The sequence below is a fragment of the Rhinichthys klamathensis genome, unplaced genomic scaffold, assembly GCF_029890125.1.
Source record: "Rhinichthys klamathensis goyatoka isolate OS25496 unplaced genomic scaffold, OSU_Roscu_1.1 h1tg000429l_1, whole genome shotgun sequence".
NCBI classification, from domain to species: Eukaryota; Metazoa; Chordata; class Actinopteri; order Cypriniformes; family Leuciscidae; genus Rhinichthys; species Rhinichthys klamathensis.
In genome coordinates, this window is record NW_026606925.1 from 1,056,978 (window position 1) to 1,080,000 (window position 23,023).

At 39.1% G+C, this 23,023-nt stretch overlaps 2 protein-coding genes across 2 annotated transcripts in view; both read left to right on the forward strand.

Moving 5' to 3' along the window:
* Positions 1–12,423, forward strand: part of LOC130071067 (adenylate cyclase type 4-like) — a 31,952-nt gene extending 19,529 nt beyond the window's left edge. The window contains exons 18-26 of the mRNA XM_056235683.1: positions 420–500; positions 577–752; positions 3,058–3,142; positions 3,826–3,984; positions 6,776–6,925; positions 6,996–7,103; positions 9,255–9,369; positions 9,459–9,583; positions 12,118–12,423. Coding sequence (XP_056091658.1) covers positions 420–500; positions 577–752; positions 3,058–3,142; positions 3,826–3,984; positions 6,776–6,925; positions 6,996–7,103; positions 9,255–9,369; positions 9,459–9,583; positions 12,118–12,249 — 1,131 coding nt within the window. The 3' untranslated portion in view covers positions 12,250–12,423. The remainder of the gene's footprint in view (positions 1–419; positions 501–576; positions 753–3,057; positions 3,143–3,825; positions 3,985–6,775; positions 6,926–6,995; positions 7,104–9,254; positions 9,370–9,458; positions 9,584–12,117) is intronic.
* A 1,228-nt stretch (positions 12,424–13,651) lies between these two features.
* The window catches only part of si:cabz01101003.1 (ubiquitin carboxyl-terminal hydrolase CYLD), a 20,637-nt gene continuing 11,265 nt past the window's right edge, over positions 13,652–23,023 (forward strand). The window contains exons 1-8 of the mRNA XM_056235677.1: positions 13,652–13,798; positions 14,077–14,275; positions 16,516–16,794; positions 17,056–17,352; positions 19,618–19,723; positions 20,317–20,825; positions 21,579–21,744; positions 22,776–22,917. Of these exons, the coding sequence (XP_056091652.1) occupies positions 14,099–14,275; positions 16,516–16,794; positions 17,056–17,352; positions 19,618–19,723; positions 20,317–20,825; positions 21,579–21,744; positions 22,776–22,917 (1,676 nt within the window). The 5' untranslated portion in view covers positions 13,652–13,798; positions 14,077–14,098. The remainder of the gene's footprint in view (positions 13,799–14,076; positions 14,276–16,515; positions 16,795–17,055; positions 17,353–19,617; positions 19,724–20,316; positions 20,826–21,578; positions 21,745–22,775; positions 22,918–23,023) is intronic.

A 23,023-nucleotide genomic window follows, 5' to 3' on the forward strand; every position in this document is an offset into this window, starting at 1 on the left:
TTTATGGAGTGATAAAAAGAGAAATCAAAAATCCCCTCTATAAAAACCTTTAACTCTAATATCCCAACAAAATCAATCAAGAATTTTGAATCTGGCTTTATCCAATATTCAAATTTATGTTCTGAAAGTGTATGCAAATTGATGCATATTTAAACATAAGATTTCACAAAACTGATATCTATTAATAAAATACTTTTCTCAGTTAGTTTATCAAAATGCATCTAATTAGTTTTGACCTTCACTGAAGAACTACAGCTAAATTTCTTCTAACTTTATTATGGGGAGGAAACGATCCCGTGTAGATCAGAGACAATGCTTTATTATTGCTTTATTATAAGAAAATAAAATATACACAAATGATCTTCTGCCTTTTTATGTCTGTTTGCACAACCTCTTTAGCTTGTATGTTTGTTTCGTAGGTTTTTATACCAGGCGATGACTGCATAAATGTTTCCCACAATGCAACAGAATTGAACAACCTGAATCTCTACACTGTCCCGGTAAGCGTTACCCTTATAAATGACATTTACATGAGCATTGATGTGATATTGATCATATGTTAATGCGTCTCTGCAGTATTATCTGTACTGCTGTCTGTTGGCGATGCTGGGTGTGATGGTGTTTGTGCGTGTGTGTGTGTCTGTGAAAGTCTTCCTCCTGACGCTAGCGCTAGTGGTTTATCTAGCGCTCTTCTTGCACGTGTACGCACCGCGCTCCGACTGCTACGTCAAACAGCTCTACAACGACAGCCCGTAAGACACTAACACACACCTTTCTGTTTTGTTTTTAACTTTTGACATAATACAGTTGTACTGTAAAATACCAAAATGAATGTATATTTAAAATTATATAATTTACAATGATTTTTACTTTTATTTGGATATATTTTTCATTAATTGTTGTTATATTCTATTAGTATAATTATATTATACAATTTGATATATAATATAATGATCATATATAATTATGATTAGGGATGGCCCGATACCATTTTTTTTTCAAACCGATACGAGTACGAGTATTTACATTTGTGTACTTGCCGATACCGAGTACCAATACCGATATTTCTACCGCAAAATTAATAGGCTCCCAGAAGAGAAGACGACTATTTTAGAACACAGGTTAGAAGACTGTTTTTATTTTCTTCTCTGCTTGTTTTAACAAGTCTAAAAATAAAAAAAAAATTGTAAAATAATAAATGTATTAACACACAAACCACTGTTAATTTAACATAAAAGCAAGCAGGCTACTGCGTGCATGGTCTGGCATTCTGAATGCGCGCAAAGTGCGCTCCCTTAATAAATCCTAAAAGCTGACAGTTCATCGCGATCTCACACAACTCTGTTATTATCAATGAAGCTGACTGCACAATCAATCTTTCATAATATCCACACTTTGTTCATTATAATTAGAGGATTTGCCAGCATACAGAATTCAGCACTGAACAAAAAAGTCCGTTTTGAGTGGTGAGGGGAGTCTATCTTAAATGCTTCTGATTGGCCATTGCGTTCCAGAAATCAACACATATGTCTGTGATTGGCTACATCGCTCAACGCTGTAACCATGTTATGGATAGAAACTCTGTCCTGTAAATCGTTTCTATTTTGTTGTAGTTGTTCTTGTTGCTTTTCTGCAAGAGATGAATAAAAATCTTTTATTTTTTATTCATAGATATTTCTAGTTTGCGGGAGTCCCGCGAATCGTTTTATTCTCCCGTAACCCGCACACACAGAGTGAGTGCATTACCGCCCGCGCGCGCGCTCGGCCATCAGATCTATGATGCGTCTTCAGATGTTTAACTAGATTGCTGGTGTTAAACGATGTACTTTCTTTCCCTCCTCTCGACACCTTAGCTGAACATAACTCACAGTCTGCCTTGCTGTTGTCATCACCCCTTATCTTGAAATGAGCCCAAACCGCCGACATTATACTTTCCTATGCCTCAGTTCACCTCGACAAAGCACTCGCGGCGGCCAGTTTCGTTTTGCAAAATGTACGTGGTATCGGTGCGTGGTATCGGCGAATTTTTATGAGTACGAGTACGAGTATATTAGGACAGTATCGGCCCGATCCCCGATGCCAGTATCGGTATCGGGCCATCCCTAATTATGATCATACTGTATAATTCTAATAATTACATCCTTTAACAATAATATTCTCATTTATTTATCAATTGTAATTCGTATAACAGTAATAAAAATTAAAACTAGTATTATTGTTGTTTAACTATAATAAAATAAGACAGAAATATTACTATTGTAATAATACAGTTGTACTGTAAATAAAAATGAATGTGTATTAAAAATTATAACAATTTACATTGATTTTAATTTAATTTTGATTAATTGTGATTTGATTGTTGTTATATTATTATTATATTTTATCATTTAATATAATAATTATCATACTGTATAATAATGATAGGCCTATAAAATAACAATAATGATAATTCTTTTTTATTTATCAATAGAAATTCTTATAACAGTAATAATAATAAAAACTTGTTTAACTATAATGAAATATTGCTATTGTAATAATACAATTGTACTGTAAAATAAAAATTATAACAACAAATTATAATCATCTAATTCAAATAATAAATCACAATCAGTCGCATGAATTTTAGCATAAACAATCATAAGTTTAGTTTAGAATGTGTTTGTGATTGAAACCAAATAGTCAATGAGAAATATGTAGGCAGGACTTAAATTATTCATGACGAGTTTGATTGAGTGGTGTAAATTAAAATGTCTCTATTACAGGCGGTTGAAAAATATCAAAGATTAGTGATATCAGAATATTAATATATTTTGATGAAGGATTATGAAGGCAAACATTATTTCTTTATCATAACGTCACTGATTATTCATTCGTATAATGAGCGGCAACAGGAAAACAGAAGGTAACCAGAGTCAATATTGATTTTGTGACTTTTGTGGGTTTGACAGTCCAGGTTCAGGTGTATTTTGCATTATAACTCTAAACTGTGGCCAGAAACACTGTGATTGTTGTGATTATTAATGATTATTGAGTGTGAGATCCTACTGTGTGTTGTAGACCGGGAGTTCTTAAGGAGCCCAAGATCATGTCCGGCATTTGGCTGGTCATTTTCTACTTGACTTCCCTTGTTCTTGTGCGACAGGTAAGAGTATGTGTGTGTGTGTGTGTGTGTGTGTGTGTGTGTGTGTGTGAACACATATTTGGTTATGAGTCTTTCAGTTTGATTGTATGCACTGAGTGTTGGGGAGTGTTGTATAACATTAATCCACTAGATGACTAACTGCTTCCCGAAACGGTTTTGGTCTTTATATCCGTCTTCTTCCTGTCAGGAATCATGTGTTTAAAGCATAAGTAATACAATATGGTTTTTATTGTTTTCTCTTTTTTTGTTGCAATTTTTTATTAGTTTTGAGCTTTATGGGTGAACATTACATTAATCTGTCATGACTCATGTGGTTGGCTTGACGTTGGCTGTCATGTGGCATTCTAACATTTTAATGACAAATTCATGCATAAAACCTCCTTCATCTTCATGACATGTGTCATGTTATGATTATGAAAGTATCATGTCAGTCTTATGCACACCCCTTCAAGTAGTTACCATGTTGTTGTCATTTTTTTTTTAAGTGTATATGTTATTATAGACATCAAAAGTTATTTTAATACATCAGTTTAAACTAAATGAACACAAGTCAAGTGTTTTTTTTCCAGTTAAAGTATATTTTATTTCAACCAATGTTTTCATGCTCTCAGTTTGAGCTGCCTACAGTAACCCTGCTCAGTTGAGTGTGTGTGTAATCTGTGTGTGTAACTGATGTAATTCAGGACGAGTTGGGCTCTCGCACAGAGTTCCTGCTGGAGAAGTGTTTTATAAAAGAGACGGAGGAGATGGAGACGACGAAGAACGTGAACAGACTCCTCTTGCAGAATCTGCTGCCGGGACACGTCACCGAGTTCTACATCGGCAAGGACGTCCCAAACCAGGTGACCCACACACACACACACACACACAGCTCCACTGATGCCCTCTCGAGGCGCCAGAGTCCATTACACTCAATCTCCTGCATCTTCTGTGTCGGATCGAGAGCTCAGACAAGCGTGCAAGCGTCCTCCTTCAGCTCGAGATTCACGAGTCTTTCTGTCAAATCTGCCTGATTTTATCAAGGAAACGCAAGAATAACTTTGATATTGTTAGTAGTAAATCAGTTGGACTGAATTTATTTATTACATTTATTACAAAAATCACGAGTGTTATATGATCATCAGGCTTTTGAGGAAGGTTTATTTCTTCATCTCTCAATCGTCATTGTTTAGCATTGCATTTTATGTTTGAAAACTACAGATCATCAAACTATGCATATCATCTTACTAATGCTACGTTCACACCGGACGCGAATAGCGCGTCAAATTCGCGTCTACCGCGTCTAGTTTGACGCTTGACCACTTTGTGTTAATTCGCGTGTGAATGGCGAAATTGACGCGCGTAAAAACAAAAGTTTGAAGCGAAATTTACGCGCGTCAGAGGCGAAAGTTTCGAAACCCGTCGGCGGCCATCTTTTTAGATGTTTATCGAGCATTAGCATTAGCATTATTCGAGAGAGTCACCGCTCGTATATGCTCTGGAGAGCAGAAACAGCTGCGTAGGGGACATCGTCGCTGTACTCGGGTCCACCAGACCCTCCGGAGGGTTTCAGGAGTTTCACCATGTGTTCCAGGAGCTAGGTTTGGTGGACCTAACGGTGAGGACGCTGACGAGGACAGCGTAGGCCGTGTAAAGCCTCGGCCTCGAGTGGTCGCTGCCTGACGAGCCCGCGCTCTACAGCCCGGCGCGAGGTTCACCCTCGCCCGCACATTTATTTGATAATAAATGGAGCCAGCCTCCAAAAGTGAAACCTGTCCTGTGATTTTTTTTATTTATTATACACTATGTGTTTGTTGTTTTTACATTAAAATAATAATGTTTCATATAATCTAAAATAGATATGGAATAAATAGCATTCAATACAAAATTAGTACTATCTCTCATATATTAAAATCGAGTTTTTATGTGAAAGATTTGCTTTGTTGTGCATTAGAACCACACCAGACATTTTAGTAATATTACAAAATAATTTATTAAAATAACAAACTTTCACTTCACCACGTGACAGCAGCAAGCAGGCTCCTGATTGGTTAACGCGGCGCGAATTGACGCACAAGTTCAAATTTTTCAACTCGGGCGGCAGACGCGAATTCGCGTCAAACGCGTGAATGCACAAATAGCACTAACTAAATCATTCGCGCGTAACGCGCTTCCGCGCCAGACGCTTCAGTTCGCGCCATTCGCCGACGGAAAATGTAAAGTTGCGATTTTCTAGGCTGATATGGCTAGGAACTATACTCTCATTCCTGCGTAATAATCAAGAAACTTTACTGCTGTACCATGAGAGCTGCAGGCGCAGGCACTTAGTCCCGGTCACGTTGGAAGTTACCGAGCTGGGGACTATTTTCAGGCGCTGCGTCATATCATTACGCCTGCTGCTCTCATGGTACGGCAGTGAAGTTTCTTGATTATTACGCAGGAATGAGAGTATAGTTCCTAGCCATATCAGCCTAGAAAATCGCAACTTTACATTTTCCGTCGGTCTTAGTGCACGATATAACTACAGAAGAGTCAAGTTTTAAATAGGAAAAATATCGAAACACTTTGGTCATTTTTAATGAGAAATGCTAATGGTCTTGTCCACTTCAATGATGTATGCTAAGCTATGCTAAAAGTGGTACCGTCAGAACCGGAGATCGGCTGAATGGATTCAAAAAGGGTAAAACTCAACAGTTTAACTCTGGGGGAGTTGTAAAATGAGCCTATTTCCAAAAAAAGTGGAGTATCCCTTTAATGATGCCCTAAATTATATGATTCATCCAATGTTTACATTTGTGCTGCCAACCCCTTCAACTCTGCTTCGTGTATTCTCAAAACGGTCCATCTACAAAATCATAGCAGAGCAATTATCTTCAGCCGGGACTATCATTCAAGACTAATATCAGTAAACTTGTCTCTTTTGAAGAGCAGACTCATTGCCAGTCACTGCCTGAAGTAAAAGAGGGCGGCCCACTCTCACGCATCGACCGTGAGACTCACTTTTCACACGCTCTTACATCCATTTTCTCACGCAACTTACCGAAATGTATATTCCTCATATAATATCGACCAATCAGTGTTTTTCAACCGCGCAAACAGGTTAATATAACAGCTGGAGAACATTGTCACATAACATTTACCTCAGGAAAGCCATTTAATGACCATGATAGGCTATAGCACGTTATGTTGGCAAGAAAAATGAGCTAGAGAGTATTTTACTAATTATGTGTAGGCCTACTATATTACATATTTATTATATGTTTTACTTATATCATTAAAAACAGTTATTATGAAAAATAATGTTTACATTTGACGGTGGGTCTCCCTTCCAAGCAATTTACATTGCCATAGGAACACTTAGGCTTTTGCCAGCCGGAAGAACGTTTATTACTGTTGTGACGTCATGGTGAATTGTCGTAAAAAATTAAGCTGTTTTTTCCTCCATATTCTCACAATACCAGAGCCATAAAAGCCTGATACATAAAATGTGATACTCAACAAAAAAACACATATGCAAACTTTTTTCTCTTATATTTTGTAAAGGTTTAATAAATGGTTCATTACATTAATATTATCTAATAATATTTAATGTCAGGCTTAAAACCTGGTGTTAACAGGGCTTAATTCTATGATGTATCTGTGTGTGTGTTTCAGGACTTGTACAGCAAGTCGTGCGAGTGTGTGTGTGTTATGTTCGCGTCCGTGCCGCAGTTCTACAAAGAGTTTTACAGCGAGAGCAGCGTCAACAACAACGGGCTGGAGTGTCTTCGCTTACTCAACGAGATCATCTCAGACTTTGACGAGGTGAATGCCTCTTCGTCTGTCTCTGGTTTAATCTTACACACCTGTCTCATAATATGTTTTCTTCTCACAGCTCCTTATCAAGCCAAAATTCAGTGCGGTAGAAAAGATCAAGACCATCGGGAGCACTTACATGGCGGCGGCCGGCCTGACCAATCCTGCCAAAACGGAGGAGCAACTAGTGAGTAGCGTGCGAATGATGCATGTGTTTTAAAGGGGACGTATTATGCCCCCTTTCACATGATGTAATAAACATCTATGGCGTCCCCAGAATGTGTGTGTGAAATATCAGCTCAAACTCATTTATTATAGCTTGTCAAATTTGGCTGTTTTTGAGTGTGAGCAAAAACTTTCCGTTTTTGTGTGTCCCTTTAAATGCAAATGAGCTGCTGCTCCGCCTCCGTTCAGAAGAGGACGGAGCCTTTACATGAGAGGGTGGAGTCTTTAGACAAGAGGGCGGGGCCTTTACACGAGAGGGCGGAGCCTTTACACAAGAGGGCGGAGTCTTTACACAAGAGGGCGGAGCCTTTACATGAGAGGGTGGAGTCTTTACACAAGAGGGCGGAGCCTTTACACGAGAGGGTAGAGTCTTTACACGAGAGGGCGGGGTCTTTACACAAGAGGGCGGGCCTTAACACGAGAGGGCGGAGTCTTTACACAAGAGGGCGGGCCTTTACACGAGAGGGCGGAGTCTTTACACAAGAGGGCGGAGCCTTTACACGAGAGGGCGGAGTCTTTACACAAGAGGGCGGGGCCTTTACACGAGAGGGCGGAGTCTTTACACAAGAGGGCGGGGTCTTTACACAAGAGGGCGGGCCTTAACACGAGAGGGTGGAGTCTTTACACAAGAGGGCGGAGCCTTTACACGAGAGGGCGGAGTCTTTACACAAGAGGGCGGGGCCTTTACACGAGAGGGCGGAGTCTTTACACAAGAGGGCGGGGTCTTTACACAAGAGGGCGGGCCTTAACACGAGAGGGTGGAGTCTTTACACAAGAGGGCGGGCCTTAACACGAGAGGGTGGAGTCTTTACACAAGAGGGCGGAGCCTTTACATGAGAGGGTGGAGTCTTTACACAAGAGGGCGGAGCCTTTACACGAGAGGGTAGAGTCTTTACACGAGAGGGCGGGGTCTTTACACAAGAGGGCGGGCCTTAACACGAGAGGGCGGAGTCTTTACACAAGAGGGCGGGCCTTTACACGAGAGGGCGGAGTCTTTACACAAGAGGGCGGAGCCTTTACACGAGAGGGCGGAGTCTTTACACAAGAGGGCGGGGCCTTTACACGAGAGGGCGGAGTCTTTACACAAGAGGGCGGAGCCTTTACACGAGAGGACGGAGTCTTTACACAAGAGGGCGGGGCCTTTACACGAGAGGGCGGGGTCTTTACACAAGAGGGCGGAGTCTTCACACAAGAGGGTGGGGCCTTAACACGAGAGGGCGGAGTCTTTACACGAGAGGGCGGAGCCTTTACACGAGAGGGCGGAGTCTTTACACGAGAGGGCGTAGTCTTTACACAAGAGGGCGGAGCCTTTACACGAGAGGGCGGGGTCTTTACACAAGAGGGCGGGGTCTTTACACAAGAGGGCGGAGTCTTTACACGAGAGGGCGAAGCCTTTACTTAAGAGGGCGGAGCCTTTACATGAGAGGGCGGGGTCTTTACACAAGAGGTCGGAGTCTTTACACGAGAGGGCGGAGCCTTCACACGAGCTTCAGAGACTCCGGCAATAACAACACAGGCCAATCTCACTGATCCAGAGTCAGGAGTTACAGCAGCGAGTGCAGCCTTACGGAGAGACTCAGGGAGAGCTTCACTTTTACACGTTTCTGAATGTTAGCGGAGACATTTCTGTAGTTGTTGTGGAGTTACACTGATCATCTCCTCATCATGTTGAACTCTTCCACAAGTGTCCACAGTTCCTGAGGTGTTTATAAGACAGCGCTGACATGTTCTGGTCAATAGTGTTCAGTGTCGTCTGTGCTCGACCACAGAACAGTTTCAGGCTTTGCTGGATCTTCTCCAGTGCGTTAGAACTGGTCTCTGTTGGCGCTCGCCGAACCCAATGTCGCTGGTGTGTGTAAACGTGCAGATTAAGGGCCGGCAATATTATAATAACATCCTCTTCATACGCCAGAAGGAGCGAAATCTGATCGGCTTATTTTCAGACATGCTCTCAGAGAAAGACTCACCAGAACACAGTTACTGGGTTTCACTTTACATGTTTTCTGGGTTGGATGCACCCGATTATAGCAGTTACACACGGGAAAACTCAGATTTTCATGATGTGTCGTCTTTAAAGGACATTTTAAATTTCATCAGTGTTGTGCATCTACAGGCCTGCGACACGTCGTACAATCACATTCGCAGCATGTTGGACTTCGCCGTCGCTCTGATGGCGAGACTGGAAAACATCAACACACACTCCTTCAACAACTTCAAACTGAGGATCGGTAACACACACTGCATTTATATGACTTATACACATTATTTCAAGCTTTTGAACGATCAGATATAATAACTGGTGTTGTGTTTTGTCCAGGGATAAACCACGGGCCTGTGATCGCGGGCGTCATCGGCGCTCATAAACCTCAGTATGACATCTGGGGAAACACGGTCAACGTGGCCAGCCGAATGGACAGCACTGGAGTCCTGGATAAAATACAGGTGATGCGTCTTTACACCTGTCGAAACATCCAAACATCAATCTCTTTGTGTTTACATTAACCCTTGTGCATCAATTAAGAAAACTTACACATATGTCCATTGTGGACAAAAATGTCATAACAATGTGAAGCCTGGGAGCACAGACTTAACTTTGGTCTGATTTTAAAGAAGACCCTTGGCAGATTATTGGTGAAGTATCAAAAAAAATTAAAATTAAAACAAAAAAAATTTAGATAGGTTTAATTTTATGAAAATTATTTATGAACATTATTTTATATCAAATGTATATTTTATGAAACATGTTGAACTCTAAAACTGCTAGAAAATCAAAGCCATAAATCTAAACAAGTCGTGTTCCAAATTTGAGGTCGATCTCTCAAGAACTGAGCGTTCAGTGAGAGTGTGTTTGGGACAGTAACACGTTTTCCCCATTAGATGCAGCAAAACTCACTGGGACAGAGTTTTTCTCTCTCAAGCACACACACACACACACACACACATTTGTTTTATTACACACGTACAAACCACACTCTGACATCCATACTAACACACACACACACACACACACACAATTATTGCTGCATAATTTATCCAATTGGCTCTATAATATGCAGAAGCAGAAAAGGGGATAAAGTCTATTGCTTTATAGGCCAAACCTGAGAAAATGGCACCATCTAGTAATTTTTTTAATTTTGACAGAATGAAAGCCTATTAACAAAGATTGCATTATAGTTAAATGGTCCTGGGGTTAAAAATTGCAGTTTTAATGGGGACATTTTTGTCCTGAAGGTCCTGAGAGGAACTAGTTTAGCTCCACTAGTGCAAAATTGATTTTTTTAAAGGAAATAGTTAAATTCCAATAAAAATACACACCTGTGCCAAACTTTATGCAGTTGGCACTAACACAGGCAAAATTATATTAAAAAAAACCATGAAAAAGACTAAATTGTCCATAATTAGGATGCACAAGGGTTAAAATCATACATATTCGTGGATGGATCTCTATGGAAGTAAAATAATGCCAAATGTTTTTGAAACAAAAAAGCTCCATTTTTATGGGTTGAAATTCAAAATTCCAAAATATTCGCTTCCTCAATTATGGATCTGTACTCTACTACTATTCCTGCCGTTCCCGCATGCGAAATGTTGAATTTTCTGTCGAACTTAAAACACTGAATTTGTGGAAGCGAATTTGTAAAGTGAAATATAATGGACCGAAAATTGCCTGTCGAATATTATAGGTTGTGTTTTAAACAAAATGAATATTTTGGAAGTGAAATCTGAAACGTGAATATGGATTATTGAAATTTCAATAATAAAAAATGTGTGTGAAATGTTTTGAATTAGAAATATTCACAGCTTAAATCATGGTTAATGCATTGCATATTTTTGCAAGTAGTGCAATTCATCAAGCTTTTTTGTTTCAAAAACATTTGGCATTATTTTACTTCCACAGATCTCTATAAAGTAAATAAATAAAAGCATATTGTGTTACCTTTTGGAACTTGGAAGGGTTCAGTTTGAGCAGATGTTTTCTACCATCATCGCTGGTCATCTGGTTTAAATTCGCCATCTCAAACATATTCTCAAAACTATCGTTTTCAACGTCTTCAAAATCAATATTCTGATCCCTGATTCAAACTCGAGCCATTCCAGGTTTCGCTGAGGATATTCTTTTGCTTTATGTCTACGGTAATTGTGTACGTTATCGTAATGTATCAGACATCGCCACCTTGAGGAATAAACCTGAAGTGCAATTATTGAGTCTATAGCGATTTAATTATTGTTGCGCAGAAAGAAAAAAAACACTATTACTTTCCTCGGGTCACTAGCGACCCGATACACTTTTTACAAAAAAATTATTTGTCAACAGGCATTCTTTTATAATACTCTTTTTTTTGTTTTTTTGGGATGCACGATATATTGCCCACCATATCGGTATCGGCCGATATAAAAATGTTAATTTTGAATGTTATCGTTATCAGCCCGATAAGAAAATTTGGCCGATAAATAATGTAGTATTTCCTTCAGCTGAGACTCTTCAGATGCGCACTGTTCAACATGATGGATTTGAATTGCTTGAAATATGATCAGAATCACTTCAAAAAAGGAAAATACAGTAAAGTAGTGCAAGTCTGTCATATCGGCTTCATAAAATTATCGCGAACATTATAATTGTGTGTTTGGGATGTGGATTTTAATGGTGAGACTTTTGTGTTTGTAATCAGGCTCTCAAAAATTATATAAAAATGTGGATTTAGATTTATCTGCCGATATATCGGTTATCGTCTTTCAAATATAAAGAATTATCGGTTATCGTATCGGCCAAAATTTCCATATCGGTGCATTCCTAATTTTTTCTTTCTTTTTTAAGTACAACAAAAATAAAATAGAAAATATGATAGCATTGTAATTCTTGAACACACCTGACGCCATAAACACTCGTAATTACGAACTTCCCCAGAAGGACTTGAACTAAATTAATTATTTAAATGAATAAGGAACTGAATCAGTGTGTTGTTTGTGGTCTTCAGGTGACGGAGGAAACCGCTCATGTGGCGCAAACGCTGGGCTATGATGTCACTCTGAGAGGAGTGGTCAACGTCAAGGGCAAAGGTCAACTGACCACGTACTTTATCGTCACGGAGCAAACGCTGAAGTCCTGACAACACGGACCACGTTCTCAGTGAACGCCTGAAACATCAAGCTCACAGTCATAGCTAAGCGAGTAGAGATCCTGAGTGTTTCACTAAGGTCCTTTACGGCAGGTGTTTTCACATCGGAGTTCGTAAAGGAGTGCCAGTGGGCCCGTAGAAAAGTTTACAGGAAAACAATGTCAAAATGTTAAAAAAAAGCAATACAATTTTTCATTAAATATATATAAAAAAATTAAGTGAAAAGTTGGATTAAAGTAAATATACTGTGAATTTAACTAATTCAAGTAGCCTACTTTTCAAAATGAAGGAAGATTAAAGTTAACTGTTTTGTTGTTCTTTTTGGAGATGTTTTCTTTCTGATAATCTATTTTTTTAAATAATGTAAAGTGTAAATTCTATAAATTTCCAAGGTGTTGAGTTTAGTTTTATATGGAGTATATGTATTTTCTTTCACTTATGCACTTATTTATTAATGTTTGTTATTATGTATTTACAATTTTGTATGTTCAATTTATGTTTATATAAACATTTTCATAAAAAACAGCTCTTTGTTGTGTTTAAACTTTAACCATCCACATGACTGTCACTGAGCTGACTAGAAAATGACTTGAAAGGTGATACTTACAAAATTAAAAAATAATTTGATTTCTAACTGATAAGGGGAATTTTATGAAAGCCCACAAGGACCACACAAGGAAAAAAATCATGCTTTGGTCAATCTAAATTATGACATCAAAAGTCAAAATTAAGTTTTTTCCAATTTTGACATAAAAAGTCAAAATTATAACATACTAAATCGAAATTATGACATAAAAAGCTGACATTACGACTATTTATGATAATTACAACTTTTAATCTGATATATGACTTTGTAAGTCATAATTGCGACTTTTTATGTCATTATGATTTACAAAAGCAAGATTTTTTTCTTATATGGCGGAAATGGTATTTATATTTCGTTATAACTTAAATCATTATCATCTTAATATGATCCTAACAAATTATCTCTATTCTGCGTTCACTTGCAAAACTTTTGAATTGCCCGAGAAAATTGTATTCGGTCATAAAACTTCTAAGAAAAATTTCCCCAGAGAAACTTTGAAATAATGAGCTGGGAGGAAATATATATCAACGCAAAAGTTATGCAAGTAAATGCAAAAACTATGATAATCTTTCTGCCATCTCAACTCTTCACCATGTCACTTTAGGTTTGGTTAACATCTTATATATCATTTCACAAGCTATCTTGAACGAACAGAGGCATGGTCTGAGATAATAGTGTATTTACCGGTATTTACCGGCGTCGAATTCTCGGAAGATGAAGAAAATATCCGTCAGATAAAAAAAAAGTAATTTCTTCACCATAATACAAACCGCCACAGTGGAATTTCCCTCAGAACGAAGCCCCGCCCATCGTTCGCTACCCAAACGCTTCTTCAATCTGATTGGTCGACACAGCTGTCCGTCATCTCGCTTCCTGCTTTGGCGAAAGTGAGGTATTATTGTGTTTTCGGAGCGATAAAGTGTAGCACTTTAAACAGAGGTGATGACTTTGTCGGTAAGTTAGCGTTTGTTGTCTATTTCAATAGGTTTTAAATCAAAACGATGCTATGACCGAGAAACATATTGCCAGGTGTGTTTAAACAGGTTTAATAATAGGAAATAATGTTTTGGTTCACTTTGCACGTAGTTTGTCCTGTATAAAATGAAAAGCGATTCGATTCAAACTTTGTTTTTTATGGTCGATTGGCACTCTTTTATTCAGTTTGGAAAATTAAACGTGTTCTGTGATGGAAACGATTTAAATGTTATTACTCGTGTTTCGTGCACGCGCAGGTTCGGGGGTGTTCACATCACAATGTCTGGCGACGCGCATCACAGTAGGAAGCCACGCCCCCAAAAAATGTACATGGTCGCGTCCGACTATCGAGTGCAGGACCAGCTGGAAGGAACCATTCGCCTGCAGCGGGGGCAGCTCTGTGTGGAGCAGGAGGGAGGAGGACACAGGGGTGGAAGAGGATACCTGTGGGTGAAGGTAAGAGAGGAATGTGTGTGGAGAGGCGTGTTCCCGCCACCTAATAAAATAAAATAAATTAATTGCGACTTTTATCTCACGAATCTGACTTTTTCTTATTTTTATTTATTTATTTTATTTTATTTTATTTGTAGAAAAAAAGACAAAAGGGACAATACATATTAATGAACATTTTTCACAAATGTAAATATGCCAGATTATAGCCATAGGCACAGTCACCTCTCATAGTGGCTCTAGTCACTCGAGACCCGACAGCACTGATAGACTTTTGTTTAATAAAATCACTCAATGGTGGAGGTGCCAGACCATGTATAACTTTATAGATTAGACAGGCTGATTTAAATAATTTGAAATTCGCAAAATTTAAAAACTTATATTTATCTAGAATATTACAATGATGATATGACGAAGGTTTCTTATCTAATATTTCCAATGCTCCCACTTGCCCAATAGCAGCATGACTCGTATAATTCCTCAACATTAGTTAATTCTTGTCCACCCAAGCAAACTTTTACTGTGGCCACAGTTGTTTTAGGTTTACTAAAAAACATTTATACAGTCTTTTTAACATTAAGACACAAGCATGAATCAATCAGCCATTTTTGCAAATCATTTAAAGCAAATGAAAGCTGATCAGCACTTTTGGCATGTGTAAAAATTACCGTATCATCAGCATACATAATCGTGTCGACATTTTTGCATACATTGGGCAAACTATTCACATACAGTGAAAATAGCAGAGGTCCCAAGATTGATCCCTGTGGAACACCCTGTGTATATTGAAGATATGGTGACTTACAATTCTTTATTTGCACACATTGTTTTCTATCCGATAAATAAGACTGTATCCATTTAACTGTTTGATTACTAAAGCCAAATGTTAACAGTCTAGACAAAAGCTTAAAGTGATTCACAGTATCAAACGCACGCTTAAAATCAACAATTATTTTGTTAAATAAAGATTAAAGATTATGTTATGTACTTCATTTTCTGTAATTATTTGAATATTAAACTTAGAGTTTAGAGTTACGGCATCCATATAAGGATATCCACAAGAGCTAGAAAACAATTGAGCGATCTCATCAATTGTATTTTGAAAATAATCATTTAATTTAGTTGCTAGGTTGAGAGGCTCTGATACCAATTCATTAGCAAATTTGAGTTCAAAGTCTTTAACAGCAATATGCTTACTTTTACCAAGGAGTTTGTTAATATTTTCCCAAATCAACTTTCAATTTCCTTTGGCACCATTAATTACAGACATGAAGAAATTAGCTTTTGCCATTCTCAAAGTTTGTGTGACTTTATTTCTTGCGGATACAAAATGTAATCGATCAGTAGTTAATCCAGATTGTGATGATTTTTTTTAGTAATTGATCTCTGAGTGTCATAAGCTGTTTACACTCACTATTGATCCAAGGCAAGGAATAAACTCGTTTCTTTAAATGAAAATGACAGAACCTTTTTAATAGAAGAATATATTAAATCACAACATTGATTAGTGTCATCACATAATACTATACTAGACCAATCAAAAGTATTTAGAGCTGCAATTAAACATTGTTCTTGGCTCTGTGGAATATACGTTTGTTTTATATGAATGTTTTTACTGACATTTCTCAATCGTTTTTTAGTCAGCTTTCTAGAAAAGAATGTGGCATTGTGGTCAGACAAGCCAGTCAGGAAATTGTACGTTTTTATTATTCTATCTGGTTTGTTAGAGAACACCGGGTCTATCAAAGTTTTAGAACAATTCATTATTAAAGTCACAGCAACTCAGAAGTGCTTTAAATTGATCATAAAAATCTACTTTTGCTGACGGCGGACGATAAAGACATAGAATAGTAAATGAAATTTCTGTTGAAAGTGACACTTTAACTCCAACACATTCAATTGATATTTCATTAGGCCAAATTATTTGTGTACATTTAAAGAGTCCTTCATATAAGCCCCTTTCACACAGAGATTCCGGAAAATACACGGATAAAGCGTGAAGGTGGAGCGTGAGGTGTCCTCTGACCTCTCGTGTGTGTGTGTGTGTGTGGCAGGTGATTGACAGCGGGTGTGTGGTGAAGGTGGAGCGTGAGGTGCTCAGTGAAGTGTCCTCTGACCTCTCGTGTGTGTGTGTGTGTGTGTGTGTGTGGCAGGTGATTGACAGCGGGTGTGTGGTGAAGGTGGAGCGTGAGGTGCTCAGTGAAGTGTCCTCTGACCTCTCGTGTGTGTGTGTGTGTGTGTGGCAGGTGATTGACAGCGGGTGTGTGGTGAAGGTGGAGCGTGAGGTGCTCAGTGAAGTGTCCCCTGAGCTCGCTGGTCTCCTGGAGCCGGTCCCGGAGCTGGATGTGCGAGTGAAGCTGCTGTCTCGGCCCCAGGCCCTGTACCGGTTCCTCTCGCTGGCGCTGGGGTCCGAGCTCAGGGTCTCCTGGAGCCGCAGCCAATCAGAGCTCGCCGAGGCCCAGCTGCGGTACCGCGGGCCCCTGACCCGAGGAAGCTCCGCCGTGTACTTCGGGGTCCAGCTCAAGGCAAGCCCGAATGTCACACGCCAACAATACACTGCAATAAATAATTAAACAAATGAATGAATGAACAAATGAATGAATATATATATATATATATATACACACACACACACACACACACATAATGAAAAATGCTTTATAAAAGCTCTTATTAAATATGTTTTCCATGTCTGTCTGCTGGTCGTGTGTGTCTCTCAGGGACGGGCTTTATAACAGCTCTTAATAAACTTGTCTCTGCTCTCTGTGTGTGTGTGTGTGTCTCAGGGATGGGCTGCAGGTCGGGGTAAGTGTAACGGCATCTACAAAGGCCGTCAGCTGTTCGTGTGTCCCGACGCCTGTGGGCTGTTCCTGCCGGTCAGTGAGATCAGCCTCCCTCGATCCTCTCGGTCCTCCAGCGACCCGCTGAGCATCCAGTCCCGATCCGCAGAGTGTGTGTCCCCGCTCGCCGTCGGCCAGAGAGTGTGTTTCCCGCAGGACGAGTGTGTGCAGCGCGGGACCGTGCAGTTCTGCGGACCCCTGTCCAGCCGGCCCGCCAGCGCCCTTTATGTGGGAGTGTTACTGGTGAGTGTTCGTCAGGTGTAAAGCTCAGTGTTAGAAAGTCAAGTCACCTTCATTTATACAGCGCTTTTAACAAGTTAGTGCAGAAGTTCTGCTTGTTAACAGCAGGTGTTCATCACTAATGGCAAGTCACTTTCATTTATACAGCGCTTTGAACAAGTTAGTATAGAAGTTCTGCTTGTTAACAGCAGGTGTTCATCACTAATGGCAAGTCGCCTTCATTTATACAGCGCTTTAAACAAGTTAGTATAGAAGTTCTGCTTGTTAACAGCAGGTGTTCATCACTAATGGCAAGTCACTTTCATTTATACAGCGCTTTTAACAATAGATTGTTTAAAAGCAGCTTTACAGAGATAACAGGATATTACAGTAACAGATTGTTTAGGCTTTACAGCAGCTCTAGAATAAAGTTATTGTCCAGATATAGTTAGTTTTTGATTGATTCCCTTCCGTTGCAAAGATCATTAGTCATTAACTTAGGGGCCGCTAACACAACACTGTTTTAACAGAAACCAGAAAACTTTTAATGCGTTCTGGCTGCTCATTTACACGACAACAGTGTTTGGAGGCTCGAAAACGCACACTTTTAAATCGGTTCCAAGGTGCAAGTTTAAAAAAATTATGAAAAACGTTATCATCTCCGCAGGGTCGGCGCCAGGACATACGGAACGAGGGGGCCTCGATGTGTCACTGGGGGGGGCCTACCTCTCCCACCCTCAAAAATAATAATACTAACAATACACACACTTTTAATTAAAAAAACAACAACCCCATCATGCCACCATATACCCGACGCGACGATACAGAGCAACTCAACATAATATTATTTCGACATAATATCTTGTTATTTCGACATAACAACTGCTGGGACATTCTAATCTGCATTAAGCCAAGCGTTCTTATAATGGTTTTCCTGGGAGGAAAATGCTTAATGTGTAGGCTAATTAAACGCGTTGCGTCAATATTCTTGGCTTATCTGTGTACAGTATAGCACTTTATTATGATTTTAGTATCATAATGATTAATAAATGCATGCACAATTATCCGTGAACTTGATAAATGTTGCAGATATGTGTTACTATACACAAAAAATGCCTTTCAACTTATGAGTGCAAAATTCTGAATTAAATGAATGTGGAGCAATTCGTACAAATAGAGAGTCTTTAGGCCTACTATACGTGTTGTAGCCATTAAATAAGTGCATTTAGTTTCATATTTGTTGAAATATTATGTTTTTTATTTTATTTTTGTTGATTATGAAAAGTGAACAGCATTAGTAAGATAGGATGTATATCAGGAGACATGGTTCAGAAATGATTTTGACCCCTTCATTACGTTTTGTTTTGTAGAGAGCCTTTCTTTAAAGTGAATTTCGTTTTGTATAAATTGTATCTTAATTTTAATAAATTTTTCATCAACCAATTGCCTGGATTTAATAAATAAGAGGCAAATATAGCAGACAATATAACCATGACATGGAGGCGCCGGCGCGATCACTTGCATTGCACGTGAACTGGAACATCTCATCATAAATTAACCGAAACTCTGCGTATGCCTCACAGACATGAGAAATATATCAATATAAAGCTTGAAATGTCTTTAAACGAAACAATTCAAAACGAAAATAAATAGGCTACTCTCTGATTATGTAATCCAATATGTGAATTTCTCTCTGTAGGCGCGTTCACGGAGAAGGCGATCGTCAACCTCATCTTGCAGCTGACACAGAAAAAAATAGTTTATTAATAAAAATCAATGCACACCTGTCACCGGATTTACAAATGCACATCTTGCTTTATGCACGCACACATATTATGTCGAAATAACGAGATATTATGTTGAAATAACATTATTAATAATAAATCTTTAATAATATTTGATTGAATGCTGAATGTCGTGCTTGTTCAATTTAGTAAAATGAAAACTTTAATTGTGAAAATTGAATATTAAATATTGAGTGCCCAAGTTTTGCTCATTTATTAATAGTATAAATATATAGGCTATATAATTGCGCAGCTCCCCTTGTCAATGATCTAGCAACTGCGTTAAAAATTCTCTGGCGCCACCCCTGACTGGCTATATATAATCAATCATATTAGTAACAAAGACAAAAAAGCAAAAACACATCTCTTTAGAAAAGCTGCAGTCGACGAGTGGAAGTGTTAAACTTTCTCAGAACGAGGTCTTTTCATTCGTTGCGTATTTTCTTCAGCTGCTAGTGACGTAATTTAGTTAATCGTGTGTGTGTGTGTGTGTGTGTGTGTTTAGGAACAAGCAGTGGGATCATGGGATGGATATTATAAAAACACCAAACTGTGCTCCATCCCGTCACCTGAGTTTGGGGCTTTACTTCCCCTTTCCAAAGTCACTGCAGGTAACCATCAAAACCAGTGTCATAAACAATGAGACCATGATGCATTTTATTATCACGATTCTTTGATGAATAGAAAGTTTAGCGTTTATTTAAAATAGAATCTTTTGTAACATTATAAATGTCTTTACTGTCACAATTTTTTTTTTAAAGACTTGACTTACTCTTAACTTTTAAATGTTAATATATCATAAAAACAAATCCGCATATTACAGTGATTTCTGAAGGATCATGTGACACTGAAGACTGGAGTAATGATGCTGAAATTCAGCTTTGATCACAGGAATAAATTACACTTTACTATATATTCACATAGAAAACAGATGATTTATTACATTACAAAAATATTTCACTATTTTTACAGTATTTTTAATCAAATAAACCCAGCTTTTGTGAGCAGAAGAGACTTTCAGGGAGAATAAATGAGAGACCGTTTTAATTTTGTTTTAGTTTTAATTTAATGTAAAATACATGTACATTGTATTAAATACATTTGAATTTAATTTAAATGTATTAAATCAATTTTAATTTTGGGCTAACTATTCAATGGCGAGATATAATCTAGATATATATTTATGTTGTCTTTTGTTCCACAGAAACTCGATCTGAACGGCCTCCTTTGACAGTAATCAATCCCAGACCGCTTCCCAAACTGCCTCTGTCGCCCCTCGGCAATAAACCCGCTGTCCAGATGACCACGCCCTCCTCTCCAGGGGCCACGCCCACATCCCCGATGGCCACGCCCACCTCTCAGACGGCCACGCCCACAGACAGACCCCTCATCCAGGCGGCCATGTTAGTGACGGCTAAAAAAGCCCTCCAGCCTCCGTCGTCCTCTGTGCCGAAAGCCGCTCTGAAACCTCCTCCGCTGGCCCCGCCCACCAGGCCTCAGGCCCCGCCCACCTCCCCGCCCGCTGATCACTCGCGCTCGTCAAACGGATTCCACAACCTCCCCTCTCCACCAATCGCTGAGCAGAGGGCGGAGCTTGCCGCGTGGTTAGAGGTGGGATCAATGGTGGAAGTCAATGACCCGCCCCTTTTCGGAGTGATTCGCTGGATTGGACAGATCAGCGGCCTATCAGAGCCAGTCGCTGGAATCGAGCTGGTACTCGAACAACTCTCACTTAGGAAGAATACTTAACCTTACAAACTTTGTTACACATCTTTCCCTCGTGGGTCAAAATGACCCGAAGCCCTAAAAGTATACTTTTTTTTTTTTTAGAAATCTTATTTTATTTCATTTTGATAATATTTTTTAATGAGATTCTTAGTTATTTTTATTTGATTTACTTTTAAATGACTAGATTTGATCAATAAATAAATAGTCATTTAAGCACATTCCTCACATTCTTTCAACTTAAATTCAAAATAACTCACAATTTTATGCATAACCCTTTTAATTCAGCTCTAAATATCTTACATTGGTAGTCTTTGAACTCTTGTGGGAAAAATAATAATAATACATGATATTTCATGCCTCTAGATGGGCTTATAGCTCTATATGGAGCAGAGGAGCTGTTCCGCTGGGGCCTAAAGCCAGTTTATCTTCAGTATGCATTCAGATACACATGTAGACATTATACAATTAATATAACATATATAATTAGATAAGAATTTTGAGCATTTTTAGTTTTTTTCTATGTCTACTGAAGCATTCCTCGCATTCCACTCATTCCTAAGGGGGTCAAATTGACCCGTGAGGGAAGAATTTGTTACTTTTTAAATTTCAATCAAGTGATGAACACTCAATTTTTATACGTTTCGGGTCAAAATGACCCGAGGGAAGGATGAGGGTATACTAATAAATCATTTATTATTAATGATAAAGGTGGTTTATGTTAAGTGTTTTGCTTGTCAGGATCAGGAGCTGTCCGCCGCTACGGATGGCAGTTACCTCAGCGAACGCCACTTCCGCTGTCCCGCTAATAAAGGGCTGTTCGTCAAGCTGAGGAACTGCAGACGCGACTCCAGGTTCCCGGAGCCCGAGCCGCCCATTAATCAGGTCGATCGCTGCAACTCCATCGGTGCGTTCCCTTTTATTTATATATTCATATAGCGCTCGACACAATAGACACGGTTTCAAAACAGCTTTAAAATATAGATTTCATAGAATGCATAATATAATATATTATGAGTGTTAGAATGCATAAAGTTGCAAAATGTCAGCAAAAATTCTCAGTTAGTAATTTAATTAAATAAACATGCCTTAATATTTATGCATAACCTATGATAATGCATGCATTTGCAAAATATATAATAATGCATATTATTACTGCAAAAATATTACAGCAATAATGTCTTACATTCTGTAGTGTCTTTATTTAACAATGTATGGAAATTATGCCCTAATATAATAATAATAATAATACATAATATCGCAAAATATATAATAATGCATATTATTCTTTTAGCAGACGCTTTTATCCAAAAGCAACTTACAAAAAGTATTGCAGCAAAATTCTTGTATGGTCTTCATTTAACGATTTAATTAAAGTGAGATTGTGCGGTAATATAGATGTGTTGCAGTGAGTGTGTGTGTGTGTGTGAGTGTGTGTGTGTGTGTGTGTGTGTGTTCCAGCGTTTACTAACTGGAGCAGTGTGTGTGTGTGTGTGTGTTCCAGCGTTTGCTAACTGGAGCAGTGTGTGTGTGTGTGTGTGTGTGTGTGTGTGTGTGTGTGTTCCAGCGTTTGCTAACTGGAGCAGTGTGTGTGTGTGTTTCAGCGTTTGCTAACTGGAGCAGTGTGTGTGTGTGTTCCAGCGTTTGCTAACTGAAGCAGTGAGTGTGTGTGTGTTCCAGCGTTTGCTAACTGGAGCAGTGTGTGTGTGTGTGTGTGTGTGTTCCAGCGTTTGCTAACTGGAGCAGTGTGTGTGTGTGTTCCAGCGTTTGCTAACTGGAGCAGTGTGTGTGTGTGTGTGTGTGTTCCAGCGTTTGCTAACTGGAGCAGTGTGTGTGTGTGTGTGTGTGTTCCAGCGTTTGCTAACTGGAGCAGTGTGTGTGTGTGTGTGTTCCAGCGTTTGCTAACTGGAGCAGTGTGTGTGTGTGTGTGTGTTCCAGCGTTTGCTAACTGGAGCAGTGAGCGTGTGGAGGACAACACTCCTCCTGTGTCGGGTCTGGACGCCCGGATGACGTACGAGGGCTTCAAGAAGGGCATTCAGGGTCACCTGAACTCCTGCTACCTGGACGCATCTCTCTTCAGGTACACACACACACACACACACACTCACTCCTCACTGTAGACCCATGTTCAAAAACAGCTTGAGTGAATATGGCGCCACAGGTCTTCATTTGGCATTTTAATTAAA